At 43.0% G+C, this 23928-nt stretch overlaps 1 protein-coding gene across 4 annotated transcripts in view; it reads right to left on the minus strand.

Moving 5' to 3' along the window:
• Positions 1-23928, minus strand: part of Ttn (titin) — a 278578-nt gene that overhangs the window by 186426 nt on the left and 68224 nt on the right. Inside the window, exons 47-73 of one of the 4 annotated variants that reach the window (XM_017317139.1) lie at positions 16903-19548; positions 15849-16127; positions 12658-13221; positions 11436-11717; positions 11059-11337; positions 10352-10630; positions 9977-10255; positions 9575-9862; positions 9186-9464; positions 8803-9084; positions 8433-8711; positions 8040-8318; positions 7658-7936; positions 7110-7397; positions 6717-6995; positions 6294-6575; positions 5915-6193; positions 5519-5797; positions 5128-5406; positions 4737-5024; positions 4219-4497; positions 3737-4018; positions 2494-2772; positions 2099-2380; positions 907-1185; positions 502-789; positions 60-338 (exon numbers count right to left, since the gene is read on the minus strand). In XM_017317139.1, coding sequence (XP_017172628.1) covers positions 60-338; positions 502-789; positions 907-1185; positions 2099-2380; positions 2494-2772; positions 3737-4018; positions 4219-4497; positions 4737-5024; positions 5128-5406; positions 5519-5797; positions 5915-6193; positions 6294-6575; positions 6717-6995; positions 7110-7397; positions 7658-7936; positions 8040-8318; positions 8433-8711; positions 8803-9084; positions 9186-9464; positions 9575-9862; positions 9977-10255; positions 10352-10630; positions 11059-11337; positions 11436-11717; positions 12658-13221; positions 15849-16127; positions 16903-19548 — 10236 coding nt within the window. Of the gene's footprint in view, positions 1-59; positions 339-501; positions 790-906; positions 1186-2098; positions 2381-2493; positions 2773-3736; positions 4019-4218; positions 4498-4736; positions 5025-5127; positions 5407-5518; positions 5798-5914; positions 6194-6293; positions 6576-6716; positions 7398-7657; positions 7937-8039; positions 8319-8432; positions 8712-8802; positions 9085-9185; positions 9465-9574; positions 9863-9976; positions 10256-10351; positions 10631-11058; positions 11338-11435; positions 11718-12657; positions 13222-15848; positions 16128-16902; positions 19549-23928 lie in introns of all 4 variants that reach the window. The other 3 variants (XM_011239438.1, NM_011652.3, NM_028004.2) reach the window with 3 other exon arrangements.

Here is a 23928-nt window from a genome sequence, read left to right on the forward strand (position 1 = left end):
CATAAAGCCACAGAAATGCCATCAATCAAAGCAAGGAAGAGTGAGTGTGTTTGGCAAACCTTTCACAAAGAGACGTGTAGTGCAGGATGCTTGGCCGGCATTGTTAGAAACCACGCAGGTGTATTCCCCACTCTGGGATATGTCGATATTAAATAATTCCAGTTCTGCCACAGTGTCTTCAAAATAGATATTGCATCTGTTACCTTTCACCAGTTCTCTGGCTCCCCTAAACCAGCCAACCTTGAATGGAGGGGTTCCTCTGATAACACTTGTGAAGGTTATGTTTTTGCCCGGAAGGACTTCCAGGGGTTCAGGTTCTTTCACAAAAGAGGGTGGCTCTACACAGACATAGAAGACAATGGAAGGATCCAGTAAGCTCTGCACTTACTTTCAATTTTGAATAAGAAATGAAATGAAGAGTAAAGTGTGTGTCAATCTGGACATATGCCCAGAGAGGGATTTTTAATACATGTCATGCAAAATTGACTGTTTATCACTGACCTTGTACAGTCAACAGTGCGCGACATTCATCCGACCCAGCCACGTTAGCAGCCACACATGTGTAACTGCCCATATCTGATGAGTCCAGAGAATTCAACTGCAATGTGCAGACATTATCTGAAAATGTTGTTTGGTACTTTGCTCCACTGACAATCTTAGTTTTCTCATGAAACCAGGCAATAGAGATGGGAGACGATCCAGCTACTTTACATTCTAAGATGCAAGAGGTGCCCAGGACACCACCAGTATCCTTCAGTCTTCGTGTGAAAGAGGGAGGGACCATTCGGTCTGCATGAGGGAAGACATATGACTTGTGGTGACTTGAAAGGACAGAAGAGATATGAAAGAAGGAAAGTTCATAAGAGAAATTTGCATATGCGAGCAGATGCAAATGCCAGAACTAACCTGACACATCGACCACAGCTGTGCAACTGCTTTTTCCAACGTTGTTCTGAACCTGGAATGTGTAGGTGCCTGCATCTTCCTTTTCAACTGAGAGGATTTTTAAGGAAGAGATTTTGTTGTAGAAGCTAAATTTGTGTTTTTGGCTGCTGGTCAAGAGCTTTCCGTCCTTATACCATTCAACAGAGAGCTCCGGAGTGCCAGCCACCTTACACTCCAGGGCACACGTTTCTCCCACAGTCACCGTCATGGACCCTGCCTTCTCTATAATGACCGCAGGCTCTGAAATAAAACACGACATGGATCTTTGAAAACCTAGACCTTTCTTTCCCTGCTTCTCCTCTATGAATTGCACTAAGATTCTTTCTCCCAGCGATGGTTTCCTCATCATCTCTCTTGGCTTTAAAATGTGATTCTGTAACTCTATGCATTCGTAAACTTATTTGCATTCATTAAAAGCATGTTTGGGCATTATTCAGCTCCAAAACAATTTAGGCAATGCACAGCAGACAATCTGGCTTTTAAAAGGTACAAATTATATTTATTTTGTGAGTGCACATCTGTACCTGGTGGGGGGTATATGCCATGGAATGTTTGTGGACCTCAGAGGTTCTGATTGGTCCCAGGAATTGAACTGGAGTCCTCAGGCATGACGGCAGGCACCTTTACCCACTGAGCCATCTCACTTGGCCCCAGATAATGGGTTTTGATTTACACCTGACCCTCTTTAGAACAGAGGGTCCCTGTTAAATGAGTTACTTGATGTTTTTCCCTCTGTGCCAAGTTGCTAGAGAAGGTAGTTTGAAAGATCTCTTCACTTTCTTTCTTATCACTGGATTGAAATTTAATATGCCCAGTGATGAGAGTGAATATCTTTCCTTCAAACATTGATCTTTTGTCAGCTTAGCCGCTACTATAATATAGTAGTGTGCATAAGAATAGAAGGGCTCCAAGTGGTTCACATTGAAACAAGAGATACTTGGGATATTTGCTCCCCATAAAGAAAAGCAGTGCACACACAATAAAACAGCTAGCTATCATTCGCTGGAATCACAGGAATCAGTATCAATTGGGCCTTTCCCCCTAAGCCTTCCAAATAGTGAGGCTAAATATGGTTCTGGGAGAAATTTGGAATACGATTGCATGGAAGTCACCCCAGTGATTTCCCCCAAATGCTAACAGGGGACTGCTGTACCTAAGACGGTCAACGTGGCCATGTTTTCCCTCACTCCGCCATCATTCTTGACTTGGCAAATGTACTTCCCAGCATTAGCTGGCTCCACTTTAGCAAACTGCAGAGTTGCAACGTTGTTGACGAAAGAAATTCTAATGTTCTCGCTCTCTCTGATCACTTCTTCTTTCTCTTTAAGCCACTGGACAGAAATGGGCTGGGCACCTTCTATGGATGCTTGCAGCTCAGCAGGCTCGCCAGCTACCACCGTAAGGCTGTTCAGCTTGGAAATGAATTTTGGTGGTTCTGAACAGGAAAAGATGAATAGAAATTGCTCAAAAAGCTTTCCAGGTAACGGAAGAGAGGACCCGCTGAGCATTTGCCACATGCCTGATATTTCCGCCATAAACTCTGCTTACCTTTTAACTTTACAGCGCAAACGCAAGCGTCACTGCCCACTTCATTCTGTGCTTTGCAGTGGTATTCGCCAATGTCTGTAGATTCCACGTTGAGGATGTGAATGCTCGCATGGAAATTCTTAGATGCGACCTTGTACTTCTTGCTGCTTCGGAGCTGGCGCTTGTCTTTGTACCACACCACCTCAAATGGCGGTGTTCCTGAAAGCTCACATTCAAGGCTAACTTCAGTGTTCTTAAGGGTTTCTACTATAGGCGGAAAGCTGCTAAAAACAGGTGGTTCTATAAAAAACAAGAATGTTTCATGAGTTGGGCTATTTGATTTCCTCCGGTGAAAAAGAGTTCTCTATTTTTCAATCAGAAGCATGGTTTAAGATGTTAGCATGTGTAGGCAACACCATTACTTATGAGCTTTATAAGATAATCAGATGGATGGATAAGTGGAGAGCCAAGGTAGATACAACTTAGAGGTCACAGTCGAGAAGTTCAATGTGCTGATTATTTTGGAGTATAAAGATTGATACAAAATTTATAAATGAACAAATATATCAATAAATGAGAATTTTATGAACTATGGAATTTTTCCTTAAGAAAGAAAAAAAAAAAAAAGAATGCCATCTATGCTTTACAAGAGAGGTACCCACAAGTTACAATAACAGCCATGATCTGAGTCTTCCATTTCAGGGAATGGTTATTGTAATAATTAACTCACATAACAAATTTGAGCACTAATGCCGGGAGGTAGCTGTAGGAAATACTGGCACTATTTGCACCAGAGTAGAGTCATGATTTTAAAGATAGGAGCTGATTCTTGAGAAAGAAGAAAAATATTAATGCTATTTTAAAGATGTATTATTAAAACCTTTATTCTTTATACATTGCATCACTATGGTGTAGACCATACGAAGGATGCTGATATAGTTGTAATGTGATTGAAATCCAAAGATTAATTTAAAATTTTCTTACTTGCTTTTATATATGTGCTTTGAAATATCTAATTCAATGCTTCGTCACTGTATTAGGTGATCAGAATAATAGCATTAGAATTATAAGAAAAATATCTCAAAATGACCATCTGCATATAAAATAAACTTAACAGGGAAGGACATTCAATTAGGGACATATGTCTATATTTGGGAAATATTCTGGCTTTGAGCTAGAAACTAAGAGAACAGTGAAGACACCATGAGACCCAGGGGAGAAGGTGAAGGGTTTCCATGAATGAGAAAAAGAAAGCTATTTCTACCTTTTACTATAACCTTGGTACTGCAGCTGGTGCTGCCGGCAGGATTCTGAGCCTCACAGATAAAATCTCCACTGTCTTCTGTCCCAAGGCTGTTCATCTGTATGACCGCCACCGAGTCAATGAAAGTCATCTGGTATTTATCGCTGGCTGTGAGCTCGTGTTCGTTTCTATACCACACAACTTGTATTTCTGGAGATCCAGTAATCTTGCATTCCAATCGTGCAGAGTCACCTGCTTTTATAATTTTGGAAGCTTCTAATTTCTTTACAAATTTCGGTGGTTCTAAAGAGTCAGGAAAAGGGAAATTATGAAAGAAGAGCAATGAATCACAAAAGTCCAATTAGGTAATGTGTGGAAAAGGGAGAGACAGACCAAGATCTGGGAAATATGCGCGACTGAGTTAGAAAGCTGCATTGTCACAGAGTACAGAAACAACAGAGGCATGGGTCAGACAGAAACATAAGACAATCAAACTTGCACACCTGTCACAAGCAACATTGTAGTGCAAGAGTCGCTACCAACGTCATTGGTAACTTGGCAAGTATACTGTCCAGTCTTGGAAGAATCCACTGAGTAGAGGTTTAAGAAGCTGGTTGACCCTTCCAAGCCAATGAAACACTTAGGTCCTGAGACAAGTTCCACATCATCTTTAAGCCATTTAATTTTGAACGGTGGTGTTCCTTTCAGCACAGCCTTAAATTCCACGGTAGAATCCGGTATAGCTTGCTGCCTCTCGGGTTTCACTAGGAAGCTTGGTGGTTCTACAGATTTTAAGAGAGTCATATTTAGTTATAGCCCTTGTAGCCCAATGACTTTTATGAACATACAAGAAAACAACTCATGAAAAGAGGTAACGATTAAATATTCCTTGAACCCAATGAATGTGAATAAAAAGAAACAGAATTATTAAGATTTTTACCTCTGAGGATACAAGGTTAAGAGTGATATGTTTTAGAAGTGCCTATAAAGAAGAACTCAGAAGAGACAAAGAAGCTCTGACCTTTCACAGTTAAGATGCCACTACAGGCGTTGTCCCCTGCTACATTGGACACCTTGCAGGTGTAATTTGCAGTGTCTTCTAATTCCAGATTACTAACTTCCAGTGACACGGTGTTTTCGTGACACACCAGTCTGTATTTTGCACTTGTAGATATCTCTTTTCCATCTTTAAACCACTGAGCACTGATAGGAAGTGACCCAGAAACCTTGCACTCCATGTGGATAGAAGAACCCAGAACTTTATCCATTTTGGTTAACTTTTTGGTGAACGATGGGGGAATATCTTGGTCTATCCAAGGCAAACAGCAAAAACACACCAATTAGTCTGTTGCTACTCATCCATGAGGTCTATGCTCTTAAGTTAGGGTAGTTGGCGGGGGCAAAGTACACACCTAGCACTCTCAGGTAGGCATCACAGCTACTGCTTCCAAAGTCATTTTCCACCTTGAACGTGTACTGTCCACTGTCTTGCTTCATGACTGACTGAATCCTAAAACTGGCCACGTTATTTTCAAAACTCATTGAAAAATATCTACTGGGTACAATTTGTTTCCCATCTTTAAGCCATTTGACTTTGAGTTCTGGTGTTCCAGCCACTACGCACTCCAGGGTGACTGGGTCTTTCTCAGTAACATCAACCGACTTAGCTTTCTCTATGATTTGAGCAGGTTCTGTAGTAAGAATGAAAATGTGCATATGTCAGATTAGTGATTCTACTAGAACCCAAATATGCCTATATAACCATCTCTGTAGACCACTATTTAAAGGGAATAGCTTACCAACCTTGTACTAAGAGGAAAGCATAACACCTCTCAATTCCTGACTCATTCTTGGCTTGACATGTGTATCGCCCACTGTGCCCATTGTCCACACTCCGGACTTGAAGTGTGGCCACACTGTCCTCAAAAGAAATATGGACATTGTCATTTTCCTCAAGAATCTGGTCATCTTTTAGCCAGGTTATAGAAATGGGCGGTGAGCCTGCCACGGTGCTCTGAAAGGTGGCGGAACTCTTCAAGACAGTGGTGACATTTTCTATCTTCTTGATAAACGATGGTGGTTCTGTGATTAAATGAAAGAGTGGTTCAAGAAGAGGCACCTTTTAACTCCTACTCATTACCTACAATCAAAGAACACTCAGTACTTTGACCTGGAGGATGGTCCTAGCCTGTGACTGACCTTTCAAGGCAACCCGAGCACTACAAGCACAGCTGCCTCCTTCGTTGGCTATGATGCACTGATATTCACCAACGTCTGAAGGGTCACACTTGGTTATATGCAGGTAAAACACTGACATTTTCTCAGACATTGTGTATTTTTTGCCACTTCTGATTTCCTTGTTATTCTTCAGCCAAGTGACTTCAAATGGAGTTGTCCCCATGACTTCACACTCCAGTTCCACATCACTGTCTTTTACCACTTCCACAGGCTCCAGCTCCCGGATAAAGATGGGAGGCTCTACAGAGTCAAAAGGAAGACAGAGAGTAGCTTAACTCAAGAGAAGCTGCGGGCCCCTCAGACAGCCCAGCTAAACCGTGAAGCAGATTCCACAACGAACCTTTTACTTTTAGTTCAATGCTGCAGCTCGCGGTGCCTGCATCATTTCGAGCTTCACAGACGTAAGTTCCACTGTTTTCAACCCTGGCATTAGAAATCTGGAAAGTGGCTAAACCATCCACAAAAGAAATGCCATATTTCCTAAGATCTGTTATTTCATTCCCATCCAGATACCAAGAAACTCTGATTTCAGGGGTGCCTGTGACTTGGCATTCAAATGTTGTTGACTGTCCATTCCTCAGCACTAACACTGGACTGGGCTTCTTAATAAATTGAGGAGGTTCTAAAGATGAAGAAAAAAGAGAGAGCAGCATGCTGAACATTTTTTTTTAAATAAAGCCTAACAAAACAAACTATTTTCTTAATGAACTTTCCCTTCCCAAAGACCAGTTAGACAAGCAGGAAAGAGAGACGCTCTAGAGACCTTTCACAAAGATGGTGGCCTTGCTGCTTGTTGTGCCAACATCATTGCTTAGCTGGCAAATGTAGGTCCCGGAGTCGGCAGCCTTGGCTGAGAAGAGTTCAAGAATGGTGGAGGTGTCATCCTTCCAAACCGAGCGAGCTGCCCCAGGGTGCAGCTCCTTGTTATCTTTAAACCACTTTATTGTCATGGGTGCAGTGCCACCCACAAGAGCCTTCAATTGAACCCTCGTACCGGGATTCACATCTTGTGACTGTGGCTTTTCCACGAAGTAAGGGGGTTCTGGGATGAGAGAACAGGAAGCAGAAGAGAGATTTATTTTAGAACTCAATGAAGGGGAGAATTGAAAAGTGCAAGACAATAAAGTTTGGAAAGGCGGAGGTAAAAATTGCCAACCTTTGACTGTCAGGTGACCACTGCACTGGCTGTGGCCTGCCTTGTTGGTGGCAGAACAGGTATATGTACCACTGTCTGTGCCTTCCAGCTGACTGATCTCTAAGAAGGCGGTATTGTCATGAAAAGAGAATTTGTGCTTGTCACTAGCTGAGATTTCTTGGTCGTCTTTGAACCATTGGATGCTTATTGGATGGGATCCAGCCACTATACACTCTAAGTCAATAAAAGATCCTTTAATGCTGTCCATTTTTCTCAATTTTTTGGTGAATGAAGGAGGTATAATAAGATCTAGCCAACAAAAGCAAGAAAAAGTTAGGTTAATCTAGCTATTTTTGTTCTCTCTCTCTCTTTCCCTCTCCTTTTCCTTCCCCCCCCTCCACCTCCCCACCTCTGATCACAAGGTACTAAGGCCTGAACCCAGTATCTTGCACACACAAATCAAGTGTGCTTTATTATTGAACTATGCCCAGAGCCCTCTGTTTTTTTCTTAAATTTACAAGAAGGACCCCTGAAACACTCAACTTCTATCAAGAGAAGTCAATACCAACCTAAAACATTAATGCTAGCCTTGCAGCTGCTTCTCCCAACATCGTTTTGGACCTCAAAAGTATATTCTCCACTATCCTTCTTCTCTGTGGAAATAATCTTTAGTATTGAGACTGTGTCAGTGACACTGATTTTGTATTTTGGACCCAGGGTAAGTTCTTGGCCATCTTTAAACCATTTAGCTGAAATCTCCTTAGTCCCTGAAAATTTAACTTGCAAAGTGGCTGGGTCTCCTTGAGTGACATCTATGGACACAGCCTCCTCCATTATTGTTGCAGGTTCTGTAGAAGACAAAGGACAGATATGGGCTGTGAAGTGCCCGGCTGGACGGCCTCTTATCTGCATTGTTTCTCCCTCCAACCCAAGGCAGATTTCTGAACCAACCTTTGACTGAGAGTAATGCAGAACACCTTTGTATGCCTGCATCATTTTTGGCTTGACAGACATATTTCCCATCATGCTTGACTTCAATACCACTGAGGTATAGACTAGCCACGTTGTTCTCAAAAGTCATTCTTATATTGTCATCTTCAGTGATCTCATCATTGTCTTTCAACCAGGTCACAGTGATTGGCAAGGAGCCTTTCAGAGTGGCCTGGAAGGCGGCTGTGCCCCCACGGAGGGAGCTGGTGGCTTCAATCTTCTTAATGAAGGACGGGGGTTCTATAGCAGAAGAATGAGTTCTCAATCAGTACCAGTGCTACTGCAAGACTGATTCTAGAAACTTAAGACTTGTCTGTGCAGAAGAGCCCATCTATTAACTAAGCCAACACTGACCTCTTAATGTCACCCTGGCACTGCAGGTGCTGCTGCCGACCTCGTTGGTCACCCGGCATTGGTATTCACCTGCATCTGCAGCTACAAACTTGAGGACCTGCAGGCTGACCAGCTGATCCTGAAGGAAGGTTTTATACTTTCTACCACTTCTCAGGGTTGTGTTGTCCTTGAACCAAGTGATCTCAAAGGGAGGGGTGCCTGCCACCTCAGCCAGCAGCATGACGTCATACTCCTTTAATACTTCAATGGACTTAAATTCCTTGGTAAAGTAAGGTGACTCTATAGTAGAAGACAATGGCCTGTGTTAATGGGCAGGGATCTGTGCTGTGGGCCCAATATTTGGTCACATGGGGATGAAGCGAGAACCAACCTTTGACTATGACAATGCCAGTACAGTGGTCACTGCCGGCCTCGTTTTGTGCCTCGCACATATATTCTCCACTGTCTTCAATGGCCACATCCGTAAGCCTTAAAACTGCGGTGGACTCCGCAAAAGACATTTTGTGTTTGCTGCTCTCTCTCAGTTCTCGGTCATTTGCAAACCATGTTATCTTAATTGGAGGGGTACCCGTGACCTTGCAGGCTAGCTGAGTGCCATCTCCTTTCTTTAACAGTTGGGATGGCTCTAACTTTTCAATAAAGGTAGCAGGCTCTGTGGAAGGAAGGGACTTATTAAGAAGCAGTAGAAAGAGGAAGGCACTTGTCTAAAAAGGGTCTCAGGCTGCACAAAGGTGTCAAGAGAAGAACGCGAACCTTTCACAAACAAGTCTGCACTGCATTCCACACTCCCGGCTACGTTGCTGACTTTGCACGTGTAAGTGCCCGAATCCGAGGTTTTCACTGCGTAGAGCTCCAGGGAACTCTCTGAAGTTTCTTTGGTAATATAGCAGCTTCCACCGGAAACCAACTCTTTGTCGCCCTTAAACCACTTGATGGTGAGAGGGGCGGAGCCCTGGAAAGCACTCTTCAGACAGACTGCCGAGCCGGGCAGGACATCCCTGGACCCTGGCTTAGTTACAAAACTGGGTGGTTCTGAAGAAGAGGTAGAAGACAGAATTTGAAGGAGTTACAAGTCTGAACTCAACGGAAGAAGACTTAATTTGAACACTGGAAAAGCAGAACTGTGAAAGACCCTAGCCAACCTTGCACAATCAGGGCTCCGCTGCTGTCTTTGCTTCCCACGGAATTGGTGGCCCGGCAGGTGAAATTCCCTGCATCATTCATGTCTACTCTGCTGATCTCCAAAGAGGCTGTGCCTTCCACAAATGCTATCTGGTATCTGTCGGAAGCAGTGAGCTCTTTGCCATCCTTAAACCAGGAAACCCTCATGGGGAGGGAGCCAGCAATTTTGCAGTCTAACCTGCAGGCACCGCCAACGACACTGTCCACGTTACGTAAGGGTTTGGTGAAAAGCGGAGCAATGTCTCGATCTGTTCATAAGAAAGAGAGCAAGATCAACATGGCAGACTGCCTAGTGCTTCACCTTTGGGTAATTTTTTTGGGTTTCAGAGCACTATGTAACACATTTTCCTAAAAATACTAACCTAACACGGTAAATGTGGTCTCACAGGAGCTGCTGCCCACTTCGTTGGAAATCTCAAACGTGTACTGGCCACTGTCGTGCAGTTCAGCAGAATAAAATTTCAGTTGGGCAATGTTGTTTTTAAAACTGATTCGGTACTTTTTACTAGCAACCAAGGGTCTCCCATCTTTGTACCACTTGGGCTTGAGTTCTGGGGTGCCTGAGACTGTGTACTCCAGAGTGGCTGGGTCTCCTGCGGTCACCTGGATTAGTTCTGCTCGCTCAATGATTTTGGCAGGTTCTATAAAGGTATCAGACAGTTAGGATCCCTAGTGTGAATCAAGGTTTCACTTTAAGTGAATAGGGCAATTAAAAGTTAAAATGTCCCTACACGAACCTTTAACTATCAATTCCCCGACAGATGTTTGGCTCCCAGCTTCGTTTTCAGCCAGGCATGTATATTTGCCACCCAAACTAATCTGAACATCAGGGATGGTCAAGACGGCAACTCCATTGGAAAAGCTCATTTTGATTTTTCCATCTTCTTTAATGACTTCTTGGCCTTTCATCCACATGACAGAAATGGGTTCTGACCCTCTCACGGCAGCTTGTAAGGTAACGGTCTGTCCTGCTAGGGCTGTAAAATCATCTACTTTCTTGACAAAGGTTGGTGGTTCTAGTTAAAGAAAGAGAGCAGACCCACTGTCATTTCCGACACACACTCAGCCCCATCTCTACTGTTGTAGGGATTCATCTGGGCTATACGTTTCCCTTGCCCAATACAACCTTTTCCCAATATTTGTTTATTAGAAAGAAGAAAGAAATTATAAGAAGAATTAACAATACCATTCAAAAGAGGCACAGAAAATAAATGTTTTCCAGTGAATGAAATGATTTTTTTATGTAATTCCCTTTTGTTATGAGTTAATAAATATTTCTGCTCATATCAAGATAAAGGTTTGAATGAAAGCTCCGGACCCTGAGTTCAAACTAAGACCAAACACATTGGAAAGGTCAGAAGAAGAGAAAGAATTAGAATTCCTTCCACCTGTTAAGAAAGCTATTTGGACAATTTATAGGAAAAGATCCCCCTCCCTCACTAACCTTTTAATAAGTGTGTCGCGACACAGCCACACTTTCCGACTTCGTTAGCAACTACACATTCGTAATCGCCAACGTCGGCACTATTGAAAGATGAGATTTCCAGGTACACAAAAGTCTTCTGAGTAAACAACCTGTACTTTTTGCTACTTCGGATCTGCTTCTTGTCTTTAAACCAGTTAACTTCAAAGGGTCCCGTGCCTGCGATCTCACACTGGAGCAGTGCATTGGCCCCTCGCACTATGTCTGCGGGCTCAAGAGTTTTGATGAAGGAAGGCGGCTCTACAAAAGCAGGGAAGCACAGAGTGAGCTGTGAGCTACGAGGAAACGAAAGGCAAGCGCTCTCAGGAAAGCAAGTGATGTTAACTCAGCAGACCAACCTTTGATCACCACTTCAGTGCTGCAGCTGTCGCTGCCCACGTCATTGGTGGCTTCACAGGAGTAAGTACCACTGTCATCGACCTTTACATCAGTGATGTCGAGGATAGCCTCAGAATTGACAAAAGACATGCGGACTGTGTTACTCTCACTGAGTTCTTTGTTATTTTTGAACCAAGTGACCTGGATCACAGGTGAGCCTTTCAGCTTGCAATGGAGGCGTGCTGATTCACCCGGGAGCATTAAATAAGAGGGATCCACCTTCTTCACAAAGGACGGCGGTTCTACGTGACGCATAAAAAAAAATTGAGAAGATGACTGAAGCATACACACTACAAAAGAGAGGCAGACACATGTGACAAAAGACATAAAACAAATCTTGACAAAACTTATGAGCAAGCCACGATGTATTCTACCCTCTCCTTCATTCAGAAACACGTTTCTCATCTCTCGATAAAAAGGAGAAAAGGAAAAAAAAAAAAAAGACACAAGCAAGCAGACTAGATCTATGTGAAGAGTGACTTTCTGAACAAAGACATCAATAATAGCCATGCTATCGTGGGTGGCAGATGGGATGGGGCAGGGTGTCCCATCAGCCCTTAACCCACACAAAGGACTACAGGCAGCCAAGGAATGCTGAGAGAAGGAGACAGTGTTCCCCAGGGAAGAGCTATCAATTGGCTACCCAATACCAACCAGTTAGTTGTGAAAACATATGTACTGATAGCATTGTATAGATGAAGCAGGTTGTATTTATGTATTTAAGAGTATGTGTGTGTAGACAACAATAGTTAATTAAAAAAAAAGAGGCCATAAATTTGAAAGAGAACAAGGAGAGGGTATATGGGAAGGTTGGGGGTGGGGAAATGAGGTAATTCTATTATCATTTCTAAGTAAACTATTTAAAAAGAAGATGGCTAAGAGTTTCCCACACATTTAAATTGTAAACAAGATTTATAAATGCCTTTGTTTAAAAAAACAAAACAAAACAAAACCAAAGCAAGTGAATACTAGAGAAGATTAAACAAAAATAAAACTGACCCAACAACAGCCAACCAAATAATGTCAGGACTTTCCCAGACCCAGAGGAAATTGAATTGGGAATTTAATTAATAGCAAGGGGTGTGGATGGTACAGCAACCAGAGAATGTTCACAGAAGAGAGAGACCCTTCTAAGGCTTCCTTTCAGACAGGAGGTAGCAGAGAGCTGCCAGGAACCCTTACCTCTGACAGCGACCGCAGCAGACGAAGAACTGCTCCCAGCCTCGTTGGACGCTGTACATGTATAGGTTCCAGAATCTTTTAGTTTGGCCAGGGGAATCTCAAGCGATGCTATTTTATCTTCAAAATAGATCTTGTAATCTTTCCCAGCAGGAAGTTTCTGCCCATCTTTGCTCCATGTGATTGTGACTTTCCTATCCTCATCGACTTGGCATTCAAGGTGGATCTTCTTATTGATGGCTGACTGTACAGCCTCTAACTCTTTAATGAAGTGGGGTTTGTCAATGATGGTCAACTCGGCCTGGCAGATATCTGCTCCAAATTTGTTGGAAGCCTTACAAGAGTAAATACCCCTGTCCTGAACAGTAAGATTTGAGAGTTCTAAACTGTGTTTGTTGTCTGCGTCTGTGACCCTGCAGTCAGGTGACGGTGACAGGGCAGCGCCATCTTTCTGCCAGATGATCTCAATCACCGGAGTCCCTGACACTGTGCAGAGAAACTTGGCTGCCTTACCCACGAAAGTCGTAAGGGCCTTGGGCCTGGAGAGAAAGGTTGGTGGATACGCCTCTGCAAAAGAAAGGTTTGCACGTTACAGGTGGTCCCCATCAAAGTTCCTGCTGCAACGACATATCCCAAGGCAGAGAAGAGGTAAGTTATGTCTTTAGGTGAACAGAAGACATTACGTTAAATAACAATGTAGTCATAAGACCAAAGATTGGGAAAGAAGGATGAGTGTTCTTAACAAATTGTCTCTAGCAAAGGAAAGAGCAGTGTCGCTAAGGCTTCGTCTGTTACACCAGAGGGTCAAAAACTTGGGACGATGTTATAAGCAATCCAGTTGGTATTTTACTTTGGTAAATTAGAAGACCAGAAGAAAAGGTGAGAAAATTTACAGGTCAGCTGAAAATGGGGTAAGACTGAAGCCTTACGGAACCTTACAGAGGACATTCTAACCCTCTGACAAATACCAGGAGATCCTTACATCAGCTAACCTCAATTGTGCACCCCTGTGGGATTTTGTACTTATCAAAATATTTCACAGCAGGAACTTCCCACTCCCATTCTCTATTGTGAAGCAAAATTTGAGGCTCCTCTCTTGCTGAGAAAGAGACACAGAATCTAACTCCCTGTCCTGTAGAAGCACAGGAACTAAGCTTTGAGTCAGCCCCATACCAGGCTAGGCTAATTCGTGTACCTTAACTGTCATATCAAGAATAGAACCATCAGTACCCAAGGAGCTGAAGGGGTCTGCAACCCTATAGGTGGAACAACAATATGAACTAACCAGTACCCCCCAGAGCTCGTGTCTCTAGCTGCATATGTAGCAGAAGATGGCCTGGTCGGCCATCATCGGGAAGAGAGGCCCCTTGGTCTTGCAAACTTTATATGCCCCAGTACAGGAGAATGTCAGGGCCAAGAAGTGGGAGTGAGGGGAGAGTATGGGGAACTTTTGGGATAGCATTGGAAATGTAAATGAAGAAAATATCTAATAGAAAAAAAAAAGAATAGAACCATCATGAAGGAAAGCACATGGGACCTCGGCCCCTCCAGGCAATTAAGAAATGCTGAGTGTGGGAAAAACAGTCTTTCCCAGGGAGGAGCACACCACGGTTGCCTAATACCAAACAGTCCTGAAAATCTACAAGCAACATTATACAGACTGAACAGGGTCTATTTAGGAATATATATCTATTATGTATGTAACAACAATTAACAAAAAGAGGTCATAAATAATGAGTAAAGAAAGCAAAGAGGGTTATAAAAGAGGAGATAGAGCTAAGAAAGGGGTAAGTCGTGCAATTATATTAATCTCAAAAAAAAAAAAAAAAGTGGAGAATTCCAAGGTATTGTCTGTATGGCAACACTCAGCTCCAGGCTGAGAACCACCCTGGCCGGGCCACTGGAGCAGCTTTCCTAGAATCTCAGAGGGTCTCTACTGTGTAATAAGGTTCCAAAGAAAAAGATGCTCCAAAGAACTCTTTTTATGAGGTGGATGAGCAGGGTGCCTTCCCCTTGACATTCTCAAGGAGTAAGATTCACACCCAAGAGCTTCCCTCCTACCCAGGGAGACTCTCCTCTATCAGTGCTGAGCCTGAGGAAGCCATTCAAAAAAGGATGAGGGGGAGGGAGGGAGGCAGGGGGAGAGGAGGGGAAGGGGGAGGGGGAGGGGAGGGGAGAGGAGGGGAGGGGAGGGAGGGAGGGAGGGAGGGAGGGAGGGAGGGAAGGAGGGAAAGGAAGAAGGAAGGGAGGGAGGAAGGGAGGAAAGAAGGAAGGAAGGAAGGAAGGAAGGAAGGAAGGAAGGAAGGAAGGAAGGGAGGGAGGGAGGGAGGGAGGGAGGGAGGATAGAGGAAGGAAAGAAAGGAGGAAAGAAGGAAGGGAGGGAGAGAGGGAACAGAAAGGAAGGAAGGAGAAAGGGAGGGAGGAAGAAAGGAAAGGAAGAGAAGAAACAAGAACTATTTTTTTTTTTTGACAAGAGGAGATTCAATAATTTGTTGGGGATTATCAGATTGAAATTTACCCTTCGAGTCAATGAGGAAATTGAGAATAGAGTGTTTGTGCAATTGCCCTTATTTTAAAGTGAGGAATGACATTCGGAACGAGCACCCTTATTTTAAAGTCCTGCCCTGTGTCTGTCTTGTCATTGAATTTTGTTTAATTTTAGCTAAATAGTCTGGCTTTAATTTCTGATTGGTTATTTGGGTTCTTATTATCAAATATATAGAGGGCTTTTTTGCGGGTGGGGGTTAGAGAGACAGGGTTTCTCTGTGTAGCCCTGGCTATCCTGGAACTCACTCTGTAGACCAGGCTGGCCTTGAACTCACAGAGACCTGCCTGCCTCTGTCTCTTGAGTGCTGGGATTAAAGGTGTACAACACCACTGCCTGGTTATTTAGTTCTATATATATATTTTTTTTACTAGCACCAACATTTCTCAAATGTTTCATATTAAGAGCAAACTCAGGCTCATTTGATGACTTAATGTTTTACCCTCAAATAAAGGTTCTTTTGCTCTGGCTGCTGATAGAAGTGTAATTATGAAGAACGACTTGTCCCCCATCCCCTCTGTGGTCCTCAATCAGCATGAAACCACCATGGAGGACGTCAGTATCCCCAGCTGGTGACACTTTCCGAACCTGTACGAAAAGCAACACACATGATAAGGTGGTGGCATCCCTGTGGGAGTGTGGCATTTACCTGTCACAGTTAGTGTGGCTGTGCAGCTGACACTGCCATACTCATTGGAGGCTTTGCAGGTGTACTCCCCGCAGTCAACGACCTGGGTTCTCAGGATCTCCAGGCTGGAGACATAGTTCGAAGATCGAATGGAACACTTGTCGCTCTCATAGATCTCTCTGCCAGCTTTGAACCACTGGAACCGGACGTTGGGGGCTCCTTGGATCTCACAGGTGAATTTGGCCAGGTGGCCCAGAGCTACTTCCAGGGGCTCAATTCTCCTTTTGATCACAGGGGCAGCTGCAAACGGAAGCAGAACCCATTAGCATGCCTCCTTCTCAGGCATCCTGCATTTCTCTTTGCAGACTAACTTTTGTCGCTGTTAACAAAATCAGACAGTTGAGATTGGTGAGATGGTTTGCAGCAGTCTCAGGCACGTGACTGGATGACAAGAATAGTTGTGAAGGCAAAGCAAAAAAAAAAAAAAAAAAAAAAAAAGACAAAAAGCAGCATGTGATGTTTTCAGTTGTTACTCTGCAGTGAATTGCGGGGAAATTATTAAAACCTAATGCAATGTGTGCGCATGCGGATACAGGATGTACCATTGAAATACACCCTGCCATCTAGGAACTGAAAATAAGGTGAAAACACAAGGTATACCAGCTGACGTGGTGAGGTGAGACAGTAGCCAACAGATAGAAAGAGGAGATGACTAATCATGGTCACGTTGAATTTAGAGAAGAGCCTGGTAGTTTTAGATTGCCTATGCACTGAAAACTTTTTATTATATATTATCAAATCATTTTCATATGAAAACATAGTTGTCACTATAAAACATATAAGCATATGTTTTATTGAAGATATAGGTAGTAGTACAGCTATGATAATGAACTACCCAACCAGGCGGAGAAAATCATAAGTTAATAACCATGATTATATCTGTATTTTTTTCATTCCTATTTTAAATAGCTGGCATTCTGGAAAAGTGGCAGATAGTGGAGATTCAGTGGTGAGCCTAAATCATCACAAAGTGGTGGGTATTAGAGCCTGGTGCATTTAATCCTTAAAGTCCAACCTCTTTCTCCCACAGTGAGCTTTGCTGATGTCTTTGCTTTCCCACTGTCATTTGAGGCTTCGCAGACATACTCCCCTTCATCCTCCGTCTTTACTGCCTCAATTACCAGAGTGTAGGCATTCTGCTCCTTTAAACACTTGAACTTTCCGTCTGAGGGCACCAGGTTACCCTTGAAATACCAGTGCACCTCCTTAGCATTTGATATGGATGATGTAAGGTGGACAGTATCTCCTTCCTCAGAAATGGTATCCACTAAGTGTTTAAGGACAGCAGGGCAAAGGTCAGCTAAGGTACCCTCAGCTTCTTCTTGTGACATCTCTGTACTGGTCTTCTGGGTACCACTCTCTTCTGCTAATTTCAGAGTCTCAGCCTGCGGAACCTCATTGGTATCTCCATCTTTGAGTTGACTTTCCACTTTCGACCAACTGACCTCTTCTTTGGAGACAAGGTACTTAGAGTCAGCTTCTGCCTCTATGACGGTTTCAACTTTCTGTGCATCTGAAAGGTGATCTCTTCCGCCTTGCACGTCTATTTTGTCTTCTTCGTGAATCCTCGGATCCTCAGCCATTAAGATGTTTCTTTCTTCACAGACAATGGAGCACAAGGCATCCTTCAGTCCAGTTTCCAGGTTAGCCATTTGAGGATCTATGTCTTCAATAGTGACGGTTAACTCTTCGGTTAGTGAGCTCACTGAGGTAATAAGGTAGGTGCACAGGATACGCTTGGGCTCTTGAGTGAAGTTTACGGCTGTGACCTCCACCTTGTCAATGTTTCTTAGCCACTCAGAGAAAAGATTTGCTTGTTCCCTGGCCACGGCAGCTTGCAAAGCCCTGCGGACCTGAGTTTTCAGATGTAATCGCTGCTCTTCAGGCATACTAGGAAACAATGTTTCCTTAGAAAGCAGCTCCTGTTCTCGTACCTCCTTCACTCCCTTTATGGCCTCTGGCTCTTTCTCAGACTTAGAGGTTTGGCTAGTGGGCACTGCCACGACCTCTGATTGCTCTTCCTTAAGTAGGACCTGCTTTTCCTCAAGTGCTAGTGGGAAGCTTAGGGACTTGCCTTCCTCGGTCCTCAGTGCAACATCTTGCCCTGTGCTTTTTAGAGTGTCTGCACTAGCCATCAGGATCTTGCCTTCTGTGCATGTATGTTGGAAAGGGACTTGGGGCTCAGAGCGCATGTTAGAGACTGCAACATCAGGAACCTCTAAACTTTCTACACATCCCTCAGCTAAGCTCTGACTCAGGAGGAGAGCTCTTTGTGCTTTGTCCACTTCTGGGATTTTCTTTTCTCCTAGCTGAAGTGTTTCTGCAGCCACAGAGGACAGAAGTGCATGATCAGGAGCTGCTGTGGAAGACTGTGGATAATTCCCTTTGGGTTCAGCTGTTAAGGTTATCAGAGGTTTGATGGTGACCGGACTCACTTGTGCTGCAGATGAGGCACCTGGGAAGACTCCCTCAGGCTCTTCAAACTGTAGAGTAGCTTCCTTGGGGAGGGTTGTCTGAGCCTGGACTGCCTGCAGGTTTAAAGTGGGGGGTGGTCCTCTGCCTGGCTGTGTGTGAACTGCACCATCAATGGAAGGCAGCTCCCCAGTGCCCTGGGGAGTGGACAATACAACAGGCGGCAGCTTCTGGGCCCCTATGGTCACCCCAGTACCCACTTCACTGTCATCAACACTACGCTCGTAAGAAAGCTGCAGCGTTTCCTCTGCAATTAAAGCAGCTTTCGAAATGGTACCCTCGGCAAAAGCTGTAATTTCCTGCCGTGAGTCAACTCCCTGAACTAAAGGGCCCCTGGCAGATGTTTCCAGAAAATCACCAGGAACTCCTAAGGTGGACTCTTCCTTGCAGGAGGCATCGGGCACATCTGTGTCTTCTGGAAGCACAAGAAGCTCTGCGGCACAGGTGGACTCCCCCCAGAGGTTCTGGGCTTTACAGAGGTACAGGCCACTATCTCCCCTCTGTGGGTCATTAACGATGAAGGTCCCGGATCCGTCAGGACTGTGAATGATGGTGTAGCAAACACTGGTATAAAGTGGCATGTCTTCTTTGAACCACAAGACAGTGGGGGCAGGCTCTCCGTGCACCGAGTACTCAAAGACAGCAGGGATTCCTGGGCCACAGTGCACTGGTTTTAATTCCTTGAAAAAATAAGGAGGACAAGGCCCTTTGGGCTTTTCCAGAGCCTTTTTCTCTCCTGACTCCATCTCCGTGCTCCTCTCTCCTCTGGGACTTATTCTTAGGTGAGCGCTACACACTGCCTTTCCATATTCATTACTGGCCAGGCACGTGTACTCCCCCTCATCCTGAAATCTGGTGAACAGAATGATTAGGCTGTGGGTATCCCCATCAAAGACAAATTTGTAGTCAGCAGAAGGGGTTAACAGCATCCCATTAAAGAACCATTGAATTTTAGGCTTGGGGCAGCCAGTGACAGTAACAGACAATTTAGCTACATCTTCGACGCTTATTTCAACGTCTGATATTTCTCTGATGAAAACTGGGGCAGCGCCTTCCTGTCTGGAATCAAACTGGGTGGAACGAGCTGGAGGCTCAGACAGAAGTTCAAGTGTTTCATTCGCATTAGGTAAACGTAGATCAGAACTATAGGTTTGAAAATCTTCCTCGGCGGACAGAAGGCTAGCAATTTCTGTGTGGAGAGAAATTATTGTGACATCACCATACAATTTTGTTCAACAAACAGTAGCAAAGAATTAGACACCAATTAGTGGCCTTCTGCATTGGAATAAGGTTGTGGTGAGATTAACTTATCAAAAAAAAAACACAACACATTTGTAACTTTCTTAGCATATTATGAAAAATCAAACAGTTATAACAACTATACAAAAGCAACTTTATATCCAATTTATCTGTTAGGGTTTACAAGTGTGATATACACCTGTATTTTTTTTTTTCCGAGACAGGGTTTCTTTGTATAGCCCTGGCTGTCCTGGAACTCACTTTATAGACCAGGCTGGCCTCGAACTCAGAAATCTGCCTGCCTCTGCCTCCCGAGTGCTGGGATTAAAGGCATGCACCACCATGCCCGGCTATACACCTGGATCTTAAGTTTGAAGAAGTACTAGATAAATATTTATACATTGTAAGTTCAAGGTTACTTGCATCAATTTCTAAAAGGACATAGAATTGTTATATAGGATTTTCTTAAATTTAATGATCATTTTCCATGAAAACATGTTTAAGCTAGCACTTCTAAATGGCTACCAACAACAATAACAAAAATCAGAGGCTAGCCAGGCATAGTCCCAGGTTAGAAGGCTGAGGCAGGGGGATTCCCAGTTCCAGGCCTGTTAGGGCCCTTCCTGTATCAGGCCACAGGAAATATTGGTCTCTGACTGCTGCAGTAGCTACTGTTGTTGATATTTGAAAGCCAGGTCTCCCTTCACTCAGACCAACATACTTCAAGAAATATTCTATAATAAGATAGTTAGGAAAACAAGACAGAAATAAGAAAACGTGACTCCAATATCCAAACATTGGTGATAATTTATTGTGTAAGACAGTTGTACAGCATTATTGAACCGGGGCACCAAGTAACATATACTCTTTCAATAGGATCTCAAACAACCAAGTGAGAGACAGGTAGATTATCGAAAGGAAGTAGGTTAATTCAACCTGCTGGGGATGTTGGACTGCCCAACTACTGGAAATTTTATCACCTAAATAAAAAGCAGTTTAATTTTATTAATGCACTTCCCTCATATTACACTGGGTAGTTTTGTGCCTTAATTCCTTGCTGGTCTAGTGTCTTAGTATATTGGAAGGCAGGGCTCATGTCTGCTAGTTATAAAACACTAGGTAAACTTGTCTGTAACATGTGGCAAAAACAGACAATTTAGCTACATCTTCAATGTTTATTTCAACGTCTGATATTTCTCTGATGAAAAATGGGGCAGCGCCTTCCTGTCTGGAATCAAACCGGGTGGAATGAGCCGGAGGCTCCGACAGAAGTTCACGTGTGGGATACTTACTTATTAAGCTACTTATAACTGTCCCTAATAAACCACTGATGACTTAATACTTAGACTCCACACTTAAAATACTAGCAGTGGCCACTTAGCTCTGCATCTGTGCTAAGTATATTAGCTTTCCCTTCTCTTTAATCCCCAAAATATCTGCAAAGGGAACAGATGTGCATAGAGTTAAAGTACCCTGAATTGCGAATATGTAAAAGCAATTTCAAAAGTTTCCCCTATTTCAAAACACGGCATATTTATCATGCCTGCAAGAATACAGTGTATGTTGCAAATGTAAATGAGCGAAATACCTAATAAAAAATGGAAAAAAAAAAAGTAAACTAGAAGAAAATGCTAATATTCAGAAAAATCTTAAAAATAAAAAAAAAAAAAAAAGAATACAGTGTATGAGCCCCAAATGGGCCCAACTATGAAAGCTGTAGTTAAAATTACCCGAGTCTACAGCATCTCAGGATGACGTCTAAATCCAACTCTGTGTATGTAACACATGGAATGCTTGATCAAGCATTGGGGAAATTAATATCCCAAGCTGTAAAGTTGTGTGTCATTGAGTCAGAAAGTAAAAGATCCCATTTAAGCCAGGCAGTGGGGGCACATGGCTTTGATCCCAGCACTTGGGAGGCAAAGGCAGGCAGATTTCTGAGTTTGAGGCCAGCCTGGTCTACAAAGTGAGTTCCAGGAAAGCCAGGGCTATACAGAGAAACCCTGTCTCGAAAACCAAAAACAAGCAAACAAAAACAACAACAAAAAAAACAACAAAAAGTCCCATTTAATGATTATGTGGGGGAGGCTTAATTTTTCCTTTCAGCTATTATTATTCAACACACCCTCAAGCTCAAAGCATCTGAGGCTAATGGAGTCATAACGAGAATAATCGAGGCCTTCCTTCCTGTGGGAATAAATGTATACATTTAAAAATCAACAAGTACGAACACATTCTCCTCCTTCCTTGCTTCCATTTGCTTTTCTGGATTTTGAATGTGGCTGTGCTTGTGCTATGCGGGGAAGTGAGCCTGTCAGGGTGGCGCTGGCATGGGTTTCTAATTAACTGAACACGCAGTATGAGACTAAATGTAGGGAACACATTTAAGCCCCTTTGAGACAGAATTAGCTTTGTCCCCAGGACATTGGTGTAGTATATTATATCTAAATTATGACCAAAGGTCTGATGTGCTCTGTGGTAAAATGCACATCATTGTCCCACAGTATTCAGTACTGGCTGGGGGTCACTTTAAACCAATATAATTTTTAAAATTTGAGGAAAATGAGACAATTGGCTAGTCCGCCCTTACATATGCTTTTAATCTTTTGATTTGGATGCTATGCAAGAACTTCCATTGTTAAGACAACATCAACAGATAAAAGAAACAACTAATATGGTTGCTACATAAATTCTTATGGAAATTAAAACTGAAATAAATGCTTTGTTTGGTAATCAGTATTAATATGACAAATACAATTATGACCCTTAAATGTTGCTGAATACAGTTTTCAAGTGCAACTAGTAGGTCATGATCATAACTTAAGAATGGAAGGCCAGGGGCTGGAGAGATGGCTCAGTGGTTAAGAGCACTGACTGTTCTTCTGAAGGTCCTGAGTTCAATTCTCAGCAACTGCATGGTGACTCACAACCATCTGTCATGGGATCTGATGCCCTCTTCTGGTGTGTCTGAAGATAGCAACAGTGTATTCACATACATAAAATAAATAAATTAAAAAAAAAGAATGGAAGGCTAGACTAATAATCTCATTGTCTCTTCTGTGGTTCTCATCTGTTACAAGCTGAAACTTACTTGTTATATTGAGTTGTCACCACTTGGTAACAGCGAATCGTTCCATTGACTTTATAACCTATGAGGCCTTTTGATGTAACGCCACATTTTTACATAAAAAAGCTGATTTTTTTCATATTTATTATGTCTTATATGCAAAGGCCAAGGCCTACATTGATTCATAGTCACAATAGTAAAGCACTGTGAATTATTAAAATTGAAAAACAAAATTAAAAATTCACCTTAAAAACATAAACATCCTACTGGAATTTGAATGTTTGTTGATTTCTACTTATTTTTAAAGCTTAAAATTCTATAAAAATAATAAGAAAACTTACTCTGTTGTTATATATATAAACAAAAACTATCATACGTCTCAATTATAAAAGTGTCCTACCTTTTGTCTAATTTAGAGATTCTGACATTGGCATGCAGTTAAAAATTTATATTCAGATGAATAATACCCCAGGTCAATGACAAATTATACTGCACTTCACTTGATGTCCCAAATGAGAAATTAAAATATTTCCAAATGTGGAAAGACCAAAACCTTTATGCATGCCCAATTATCAAGACTGCAACATAAACAGACTATGAAGTTGGCTATCATTTGGGCAACACTGAGTTTATTACTCATTTTACCCTCCTATATCTAACTAAATCAGCATAGGTTTGTCTGAATGCTAAGAGGCTTCTAATTCAAAAGTGACCTAGGGCTGGAGGGAGTTTTCTCTTACCAGTTTATCCACACGGTTATCCAACATGATCACCCTTCTACCTTGCATCTATAGTGTACCCGCTGAAAGAGAATGCTGAGCCACTCTGCGGAGGAGAAGTGACAGAGAAGCACAAACACAAACACAAACAAGTGGGTATCCAAGAAGGTGTTTAATCATGCTGGATGATACATGGTGCAACTGACACAGGTGATGGTTTCAGGATTTAGATCACAGAATATTTACATGCATGAGTAAGATGAGATTTCTACACAGAAAGACCATCTCCAGGGGTCGTCAGTATCATGATCCAAATACAGTGGCTACACTTGGAAGGTTACTAATCCATAGACTCTGGGAGTGGCAGAGGCCCTGAGCCATCCCACGTTAAGAGAGGGTGAGGATAGCTGAGCTCCTAGCCATTCCCGAGTTGTTTGTAGCTACACAGCTGTATTCCCCCTCGTCACCTTTAACTAAGCCTGTTATGAACAAATTGTGGAACCCTATGCCACTTTCCTCAGCACTGAACCGTGATCCTTGGACC

Source organism: Mus musculus, chromosome 2, assembly GCF_000001635.26.
Source record: "Mus musculus strain C57BL/6J chromosome 2, GRCm38.p6 C57BL/6J".
Classification (NCBI taxonomy): Eukaryota; Metazoa; Chordata; class Mammalia; order Rodentia; family Muridae; genus Mus; species Mus musculus.